Source organism: Orcinus orca, chromosome 3 (genome assembly GCF_937001465.1).
Source record: "Orcinus orca chromosome 3, mOrcOrc1.1, whole genome shotgun sequence".
Classification (NCBI taxonomy): domain Eukaryota; kingdom Metazoa; phylum Chordata; class Mammalia; order Artiodactyla; family Delphinidae; genus Orcinus; species Orcinus orca.
Window position 1 is genome coordinate 9572223 of NC_064561.1, and position 9744 is coordinate 9581966.

The 9744-nt window shown below is 57.0% G+C and overlaps 2 protein-coding genes across 2 annotated transcripts; both read left to right on the plus strand.

Annotated features, from left to right (window-relative positions):
- Nucleotides 1-2355: 2355 nt before the first annotated feature.
- Nucleotides 2356-6034, plus strand: KLF1 (KLF transcription factor 1). Its single transcript, XM_004277459.3, has 3 exons — nucleotides 2356-2685; nucleotides 3339-4179; nucleotides 5367-6034. The coding sequence occupies exons 1-3, from the start codon at nucleotides 2599-2601 to the stop codon at nucleotides 5540-5542; spliced, it is 1104 nt and encodes a 367-aa protein (XP_004277507.1). The 5' UTR covers nucleotides 2356-2598; the 3' UTR covers nucleotides 5543-6034.
- A 978-nt stretch (nucleotides 6035-7012) lies between these two features.
- Nucleotides 7013-9619, plus strand: DNASE2 (deoxyribonuclease 2, lysosomal). Its single transcript, XM_004277460.4, is given in 7 exon segments — nucleotides 7013-7411; nucleotides 7529-7709; nucleotides 7801-7879; nucleotides 8195-8359; nucleotides 8451-8648; nucleotides 9065-9402; nucleotides 9405-9619. Coding segments are annotated over 7 exon segments (1104 nt in total). The 5' UTR covers nucleotides 7013-7316; the 3' UTR covers nucleotides 9453-9619.
- Nucleotides 9620-9744: the final 125 nt, after the last annotated feature.

A 9744-nucleotide genomic window follows, 5' to 3' on the forward strand; every position in this document is an offset into this window, starting at 1 on the left:
ATCTAGTTCCAGAACACTTCCATCACCCCTGAAAGGAGACCTTATACCCATTAAGCAGTCACTCCCCATTTCCGCCTCCCCCCCCAGCCCCTGGCAACCACTAATCTTTCTGTCTCTGTGGATTTGCCTATCCTGGATATTTCATATAAGTGGAATCATATAATATGTGACATTTTGTAACTGGATTCTTTTACATAGCATGTTTTTGAGGTTCATCATGTTGTACCATGTATTAGAACTTCATTACTTTTTATAGCTGAATAATATTCCTTTCTATAGATGGACCACATTTTGTTTATCCATCCGTTAATGGACATTTGGGTTGTTTCCACCTTTTGGCAACTGAAACTAATGCTACTGTGAACATTAGTGTACACATACTTGATCCAGTACATGTTTTCAGTTCCCTTAGGTATATACCTAGGAGTGAAATTGCTGGGTCATATGGTAACTCTATGTTTAACTAATTGAAGAATCATCAAACTGTTTTCCACAGTAGCTGCACCACTTTGCATTCCCACCAGCAGTGTACGATGGTTCCAGTTTCTCGGCATCCTCACCAACACTTGTTATTTTCCTTTTTTTTTGTTGTTAATAGCCATCCTAGTAGGTTTGTCGAGCTGATTTTTCTGATTTTTTTTTTTTTTTTTTTTTTTTTTTGCGGTACGCGGGCCTCTCACTGTTGTGGCCACTCCTGTTGCGGAGCACAGGCTCCGGACGCGCAGGCTCAGCGGCCATGGCTCACGGGCCCAGCCGCTCCGCGGCATGTGGGATCTTCCCGGACCGGGGCACAAACCCGTGTCCCCTGCATCGGCAGGCAGACTCTCAACCACTGTGCCACCAGGGAAGCCCTGTCGAGCTGATTTTTACATGACTCTTTTGCTCCCCCCCCCTTGTTGCACATGATAATTTTTTGTCTTTTTGTGTGATGCATTTATGGTGCACCAACTCTGGTGATGTTCCTCCATCTGGGTGAGGTTGTATGCCTTTCACTACCAGGGTGTCTGATTTCATGTTAGTGTGGTTGTGTTTGGGTGCGCCCCCTGTGGTTGTGCATTAGTAGTTCAGTTGTGTGACTAAATAATTATACACAGTATCAGAGACAGGTGGCTGTGACTATGTAAGGTTGTAGCGTGTGATCATGTCTGTGCCTGATGTATAACTGTGTGCCTGACTACATCAAAAGTGTGTTTGTGAATGGTTGTGTGGATGTGTTTTACACTTTTGTGTCTCAGGCTTCGTCTGTGTTTGATGGGATTGTGTGACTGCATCTTCTATAGTTCTGTGACGATATATCCAGGACTCTCCATGTGCCTGTTTGGTTGTGACTAAATTGTGTGTGTGACTGTGTGTATGACTGTCAGCGCCTGATTATGAATTCTATGTCTGAGGGATTGTGTGACTGTAACATCATGTAACCAACATAGTGGATGGTTGTTTTTGTGCCTGAGAATTGTATGTCTGTGCATGGTCTATGTGACACACAGACACACAAGTATTTGTGCAGGGACTATATGGGGTGTGTGACTTAGGGACCAGGGGATTTGTGTCATTATGTAATTGCATAGTGAGTGAGTGTGTGTGTGTGTGTGTGTGTGACTATGAACTATGTGTCTGTGATGTGTGTCTGTGTCACCCACCTGGACTCTCTTGGTACCACAGTCTCTGGTGCAGAACCTCAGATTCCCTCCCCCATGTGGGGTAGAAATCAAGAAGCAGCCAGGTCTCCTGCAGGTCAGGTATCTCCTATGGCCCGATCCAACCTTCCCATGCCACGCAGGAGGGGGAGTCACCTCCTCCTTCCCAGCCCCCATCACGCTGGAGCAGCTCTAGTTGCGCCAGTCTCAGCCTCCATGCAGCTACACTCCCTGCAATGCCGCCTGGGTTAGGGGGGTGTCCACGGTAGACAGTGACGGCTGATTGGCAGGGGCCTCTCCTGCCACTGGGCTCAGACCTGGGAGCTCACTACCCAGGAAATTTAAAACCGAGTTAATTCCCAGCCCCCAGCCCTCCCACTCACCAGGGACAGAGCCTTGGCTCTTCTGGGTCCCCACCTGATAGCAGCCTCCAACATCTGGGGAGTCTGATAATGCTTGGCCTGGCAGGGAGCTCATGCCAAGTCCCGCCATCAGCACAGCTGCTGCTGTTTATGGGGAAGGGGAGAGCTGCAAGGTCCTGGTCAGGGGCAAGGGGGTCTTGAAGCTCCTTCCCAGAATCCCCATTCTGCCTGTCACCCCTTCTCCAGGAAGGTAACTGAGAACAGACTCCAAGTTTCTCCTTCTTTGGGAACCCAGTGCCTCACTTTGCCCAACCCCTGAACCCCCAGCCCCTGAACCCCCAGCCCCTGAACCCCCAGCCCCTGAACATCTGATTGGCTTTGGATACAGGATCAGTCTTTAAGGCTCAGCCCCAAACAGGCCTAGGCGAAGTCTGTTCCCCCAGAAATGGTGACCCCCGCCTTTGCCTGCCCCTTATCAGGGGCTGCAGCCAATCAGCTGAGGGCAGAGAGGAGCCCTCCAAGGGGCCATCAGAGCCTCAGAGCCCACGAGGCCGCCAAAGGAGAGGAGGCCTGAGCCCCAGGGTGGGCACCAGCCAGCCATGGCTGCAGCGGAGACCGCCTTGCCCTCCATCAGCACGCTGACCACCCTGGGCCCCTTCTTGGACACACAGGAAGACTTCCTCAAGGTGGGGCCAGTGGGGTCTAGATGGGCTGCCAGGGGTTCCGGGCCCAGGCCGCAGAGCTGGGGGATCAGGTCTGAATATTGCCTTGGAATTCAGAGACCTGGTCGGCACTGGGTGTCCTCAGTGCAGGCCAGGGGTCTGAACTTGGTCTAAGGGCCTATTTCTGTCATAGAAAGCTGAGGCTGGGAACTGAACAACTCAGGGATCTAGGCTCAGTGAGACACCCCCAGATATCAGAGGGAAATGGCAGATGTGTCTAGGGGACATCCAGGAATTAATCTTGGAATTAATCTTGCTGGGGGACAGGGAAGAAGAGGAAGATTCTTGGGGGAAACTGAGGCAAGGCTGAGCCTCCCCCAGCCTTCCATTCTTGACTCTGCCACCCCTTCCCCCTTGCCTGAGTGTGGCTCCAGATAATGTGAGCCTTATCTCCTGTCTCCAGCCTGACCGACAGACCTCTGTCTCTGGAGCTGAGGTGGTGGGGGGAGGGGGGAAGGACAATGTGAGGGACAGACTGACATGACAGACAAGCAAACAAGACCCCTTTACTGAGACTCTAGCCAGTCTGCCCCCAACAGGGCATCCGGCCCCCACCGTCTCCGGGCAGGATACCCTGGTGTCCACTGAAACTTCGTGCTACCGGCTCCCTCCCACAGTGGTGGCGCTCTGAAGAGGTGCAGGACTTGGGCCCAGGCCCCCCCGACCCCACAGGGCCACCCCTTCACGTGAGGCCTGAGTTGGAGGACACGCCCGGGGAGGACGAAGACGATGAGAGGGACGCGGCTACCCCCTGGGACCTGGATCTCCTCCTCACCAACTTTCCGTGCCCAGAGCCGGGCACCGCGCCCCAGACGTGCGTCCCCCAGACTTGCGCTCTGGCGCCTGGCGAAGGTTCCGGGGTGCAATTCCCACTGCCGCCCGAGACTCTGGGCGCATACGCGGGAGGCCCGGGGCTGGTGGCTGGGCTCTTGGGTCCCGAGGAGCACCCGGGCTGGGCGCGCCCGACCCCACGAACCCCGGCTCCCGATGCCTTCGTGGGCCCAGCCCTGATTCCAGCCCCCGAGCCCAAGGCGCTGCCGCTGCAGCCGATGTACCCGGGACCGGGTGCGGGTTCCTCCAGCAGCTATTTCCCCCGGACGGGGCTTTCAGTGCCTGCAGCGCCGGGAGCCCCCTACGGGCTGCTGTCCGGGTACCCTGCGCTGTACCCGATGCCGCAGTACCAAGGGCACTTCCAGCTCTTCCGCGGGCTCCAGGCTCCGGCGCCCGGTCCCGCCACGCCCCACTCCTTCCTGAGTTGTCTAGGGCCCGGGACGACGGGTGCAGGACTCGGGGGGACCACAGGAGACCCAGGAGGGACCGCGGAGGCCGCGCCACCCAAGCGCAGCAGGCGATCGTGGGCGCGCAAGAGGCAGGCTGCGCACACGTGCACGCACCCGGGCTGCGGCAAGAGCTACACCAAGAGCTCTCACCTGAAGGCGCATCTACGCACGCACACAGGTGAGGGGGCAGGGCCCGGTGCAGGGGCGGGGCTGGGTGGGACCTTGGGAGCCTAGAGCTGCAGAGGAGCTGGAAACCGGGAGCAAGGGGCGGGGCTAAAGCAAAGTCTCGGAGCAAAAGGCTGGGCAGAAGGAGCTGGGGACGAGTCTGGAACATCAGGAGCCGGATGGGAAGTAGTGCGGAAGGCATGTGGGGACGGAGAGAGGACATGGAGAACCTGGGAAGCATTTCAAGGAACCGAGGGCTAAGACCTGGGCCAGGGACGGGCCGAAGAGCAGAAAGCCAGGCGAGATGTGTAGGGGCCGGGGCTAGAGGAGGCACTGCGGGGAGAGGACAGCTCGAAATACCAGGGGCGGGGCCAAAGACCCAGGGTTCAGTTTTGGGGCAAGCGGGAACGGAGTTAGGTGTTCTGGGGTGGTAGCCAGGAGTATACAGAGTGGGTTGCTTGGTTAGACTGTAGGGGGCGTGCTGGAGGTCAGGAGAGTTAGTTTCAGGGGCCCGACGCAGAGGCAGATCCTGGAGAGCAAAGGGAAATGGCTGGGAAATACAGGAGGGTAGGCATAGGAGAAGCCGGGTCCCGAGGAGCCAAAGACAGGGGAGGGGACGTGGAACAGAGGCGGGGAGGAGGAGGAATGAGGCCTATGCATAGGGGTCCGCTCAGAGGATGGGGCCACGTGTACAGACCCGTCCAGGAACGCAGGGAGGAGGGGCCACGTCTAGCAGGGGGAGAGCATGATCACTGGGGACAGGGCCTGGAACACCAGGTGGATTTCGGGGCTCAAGGGCCAAGGCCAGGGACAGGATTGGGCAGCAGCTTGAGGGTCCCCTGGTGCAAAGGAGGGGCTGGGACATAGGGGCAGTGCCAAAGGACGAAGATTGTGGCGGCATTAGGACGCAGGGGCAGGGTACCGGGCACAGGAAGTAGGGCTAGTAGTGTAGAGGGCGCGACTTGTGACCAGGAAGTGAAGAGGGGCCTGGCGCCAGCAGGCACAGAAGAAGAAGGGTCGGGGTAGCAGAGGCCGGTCCTGGGTACAGATTCAGACCCTCCCCGAGAGTGAGTGCCTCCTTAAACGTCACGACCTAGGCGCCTCACTTGCCTCACCCTAGTCTCGGCCAAGGCTAGGAGGGAGGACTCTGGGACCAGGTGTGGGGGACAGTGGCTCTCAAGGCTTCCTCGTCCCCCCCAGGGGAGAAGCCATACGCCTGCACGTGGGACGGCTGTGGCTGGAGGTTCGCGCGCTCCGACGAGCTGACCCGTCACTACCGAAAGCACACCGGTCAGCGTCCCTTCCGCTGCCAGCTCTGTTCGCGTGCTTTTTCGCGCTCGGATCATCTGGCCTTGCACATGAAGCGTCATCTCTGAGCCCCGCCCCGGCACTTGGACCTTTTCTGGGGACTGGGGTGAGAACAAGAACGGATCCAGGCACGGTGGTTTTCCCTCGGATGAACCCTCGTCTGGACTCTTGGGCCCACAGATCCACCAAGGACTGGCCCATAGACAGACCTGGGGGAGCCTCCAGCAGAAGTTCCCACATGTCCTTGACCAAAGGGAGCCGCAGTCACACACGGTCATGCAGACCGAGCGAGATAGACCGCCAAATAAACGGACTCAGGTGGATACTTAGATACTTCTGACAAAGAGACAGACCCTCAGAGAGCTGGACCATCAGGCCAGCTCACAGGTGGCCCTAGACAACGGAGGTGTTGTGCGGTGAGGCTTCCCAGAGACCCTGGTTCTAGAAGAAGGCTTCACGCTGTGACTCCTGAAGCTCCAGATAGCGGCTGGCATTGCTGTGAATGGTTACGGGTCTCGTAAAAATGCTCCTCCCAGATAAAGCTTCAGTGTTGGTCTGAATTTGTGGGTTTTGGGTGTGGAAGTTGGGAAGAAGCTTAACCCCAGAGGTGATATTGGGGAGCCATACACACACTACACCCTCCTCTCCTAAAACTGGGCAACCCTCCTCAGGCACTTGCAGCCGGTCCTTCCCCCACCCCAAGGTCAGGCTACATTGTCCCTGCCTCCTGCCTCGAAACCCAGGGACATTCACAGGGACCATCTTCCTCCACTTAAGAATCCTCAGCCCCGGGGGCTTCCCTAGTGGTACAGTGATTAAGAATCCACCTGCCAATGCAGGGGACACGGGTTGGAGCCCTGGTGGGGGAAGATCCCACATGCCGCGGAGCAACTAAGCCCAAGGGCCACAACTACTGAGCCTGCGCTTTAGAGCCCGCGAGCCACAACTACCGAGACTGCGTGCTGCAACTATTGAAGCCCGCACGCCTAGAGCAGGTGCCCCGCAACGAAAAGCCATCGCAATGAGAAGCCCGCGCTCGGCAAAGAAGAGTAGCCCCCGCTCACCGCAACTAGAGTAAAGCTCACGCGCAGCAACGAAAACCCAACGCAGCCAAAAAAAAAAAAAAAAATCCTCAGCCGGGTCCCAGAGCCCCGTCATCCTTCACCCTGTCATCATCCGAAGTGACCCCTTGGCTAGCTCAGCGACGGTGGCGGGGGGTGGGGGGAACGTGCAGAATGAAAAGGGGGAGGACCAGGAGGGCAAGCTCCCTTTAAGGGAGCAAAAATCACAAGAGTTGGACCTCAGGCTGTAAGGCAGGAAAGGAAAAAAAAATCCAAATTTACCTCTGACGGAGAAGCCAGGGGAGGAGCGAGGTTCAGCGGAAGAGTGTTGATTGGGATTAGCCAGAATTGAAAGAGACGGAGGCGGGGCCTGCTGGAGGGGCGTGGGCTGTGATTGGCCAGGAGTAGAGCCGGAGGCCGGACACTGGAAACCACCTGGCCATGAGAGGCCGTGTCTGGGCCGAGCCAGAGCGTGGAGCCTATCAGGGACTAGTCTGCCGGAAGCAGGAGGAGGCCCCAGGCTGGCCGGGTCGGGGGCGGAGCCTGCAGGGAGTGACTGTACGGAAGAAAGCCGAGCCCTCTGGAGGATCCTTGACTACCTGTTCAAAGCTCTGCTTCTCACCTCGCGGGCGGAGTCTCCATCCTTGTGATGCCTGGGCCTGGGTTCCCAGGCGGGTTTGGGGAAGTGAAAGTCACCAGAGGCCGGGTCTGGCCCAGCTCGTGACCCTGCGCCTTGCGGTCCCGACACAGATTTCTAGACCGCAGCTAGAGCTCTGAGCTCATGGACGCCCTGAGTTTGCTGCTGTCGGCCGCGCTGCTCTGGGTCCCTGTAGGGACCCTGACCTGCTACGGGGACTCGGGGCAGCCTGTGGACTGGTGAGTGCGCGGGAGCCGACCATCCCTCCAGGGCCGCATTGGGGATTGCTGCGTTCCTAGGTGAAGACTGGGGTTCCTTCTCTTCTCCCGCTATTCTGTCCATTTCCTAACCTCCAGGTTCGTCGTCTACAAGCTGCCGGCCCACACAGGGCCCGGAGATGCGGTGCAGAGGGGGCTGCGGTACAAGTACTTAGACGAAGACTCAGGGGGCTGGCGCGACGGTGCGGGGCTCATCAGCAGCTCCACGGGGGCCGTGGGCCGCAGCCTGCTGCCGCTGTACCGAAACACCACCAGCCAGGTGAAGACGCCCCCGGCGGAACCAGGGGTGGGACTCTAGGGTGGGCCCAACTTGGGGGAACCTTCACGTTGCCCCTGTCCATCATCCCCAGCTCGCCTTTCTACTCTACAATGACCAACCGCCTCGATCCAGCGGGTCTCAGGACTCTTCCAGCCGTGGGCACACGAAGGGTGAGGCCAGACTGGGGACTGGGGAAGAGTTCTGGTTTCCCTGTGCATTTCCCTGAGCTAACCCATGAGTTGCCAGGAGGGTGAGGGTGGGCTGTTCTGTCAGGCCCTAGCCATCTGTTTCCTTATTTTAAATCAACACTGTCCTTCCTCTGGACTATGAGAATCGATGGCTGTGGAAACTGAGCTCAGCGGTGGTTCTGACACTGCCCACTGGTCCTGTGGTCCAGGCCCCCTACAGACTGAGTGTTCCTGGGTTGCACATGTGCTCGCTGGGATGCCTCAAGCAGTCCCCCTGATCTCCAGTTTCTGGTTCAGGTGTGCTGCTCCTGGACCAAGAAGGGGGCTTCTGGTTGATCCACAGCGTTCCGAACTTCCCTCCACCTGCCTCCTCTGCTGCGTACAGCTGGCCTCCTAGTGCCCGGAACTATGGGCAGACGCTGATCTGTGTATCTTTTCCTCTCACCCAGTTCCTGGATATCAGTGAGTGGAGACGGGGAGGCAGGGTGAGTCCCTGATTCCCAGGCTAGAATCTTGGAACAGTCCCTCGTTTTCTTCTCCCCTTGCCCTCCAGGCAGACAGCTGACCTACACCTATCCCCTCGTGTATGACCATAGGCTGGAAGGGGACTTTGCCCAGAAATTCCCCCACCTGGAGGAGGTAGTCAAGGGCCATCATGTTCGCCAGGGACCATGGAACAGCAGTGTAACACTCACATCAAACAAAGGACACGTGTTCCAGAGCTTTGCCAAATTTGGAAACTTTGGAGATGGTGAGCCTTGAGGTTGACAGTTGGAGAACTTTTTCTGCAGAGGGGGGGTCTGGTGTGTCCATGGCTGAGGGCAGGTCATGGTTAGGGACTAGAACACCTTGGAGTCATAATCACATGAGAGGTAAACAACCAATATACCTGTGTTCAAATGTTGGTTTCTGACTGTGTGATACACGATTTAACCAGGGCCTCAACTTACCTTTTTGAAAAATGGGAATAATGGTATCAACTTTAAAGGGCTGTTGAGTGGCATGATGCATATAAAGCATTTAGTAAGGGCTGTTAGTCTTAATGTTATAATCCCCCAGATTGCCAGGGATTGATAACTGAGGAAACAGCTCAGAGATGGGAAGTGGCCTAGGGAATCCCTAGCAGTGATCCTGACCCTGTCCATGTCCTCTCTCCATCTTCTGCAGACCTGTACTCTGGCTGGTTGGTGGAAGCCCTTGGCAGTGACCTACAGGTCCAGTTCTGGCAAAGATCTTCTGGCATCCTGCCCTCCAACTGCTCTGGGGTCCAGCACGTACTGGATGTGACCCAGACAGCCTTCCCTGGGCTAGCTGGGCCAGCCTTCAATGCCACAGAAGACCATTCCAAGTGGTGTGTAGCCCCAGAAAGGCCCTGGGCCTGTGTGGGTGACATGAATCGGAACAAAAGAGAGGAGCACCGGGGTGGGGGCACACTGTGTGCCCAGCTGCCCGCCCTCTGGAAGGCCTTCCAGCCTCTGGTGAAGGCATGGGAGCCCTGTGGAAAGTAGAGCAGGGCCTTCTCTCTAGGAAGCCCAGCAGAGCATATAAGAGCTAAGGCTCAGGGGCCAGTTTGGACTTCAGTTTGAATCAATTTAGTCTCTTCCTATCTGTTTGGCCTTAATCATGTGCCTTAACCTCTCTGTGACTCAGTCTACTCATCTGCAAAATGGGAATCATAACACCTCACTCAGGATTGTTGAGGAATAAAAAGAAATGGGTAAATGAGGCTGTTAGTCTTTTCTTCAGGTGGGCACTGGGACTCAGAACAGCACTGCAGTTTGCTGAGGGTCTGGGGGCAGCTGGCACATAGGGGAGACACAAAGTGGGACCACAAGGAAGGGCCAACC

Excerpts from the sequence above, each read along its gene's own strand:
- KLF1 (XM_004277459.3), top strand. The coding sequence starts at position 2,599 with ATGGCTGCAGCGGAGACCGCCTTGCCCTCCATCAGCACGCTGACCACC. Across the intron at positions 2,686-3,338 it reads CACAGGAAGACTTCCTCAAG|TGGTGGCGCTCTGAAGAGGT; the intron begins GTGGGGCCAGTG and ends TCCCTCCCACAG. Across the intron at positions 4,180-5,366 it reads GCATCTACGCACGCACACAG|GGGAGAAGCCATACGCCTGC; the intron begins GTGAGGGGGCAG and ends CGTCCCCCCCAG.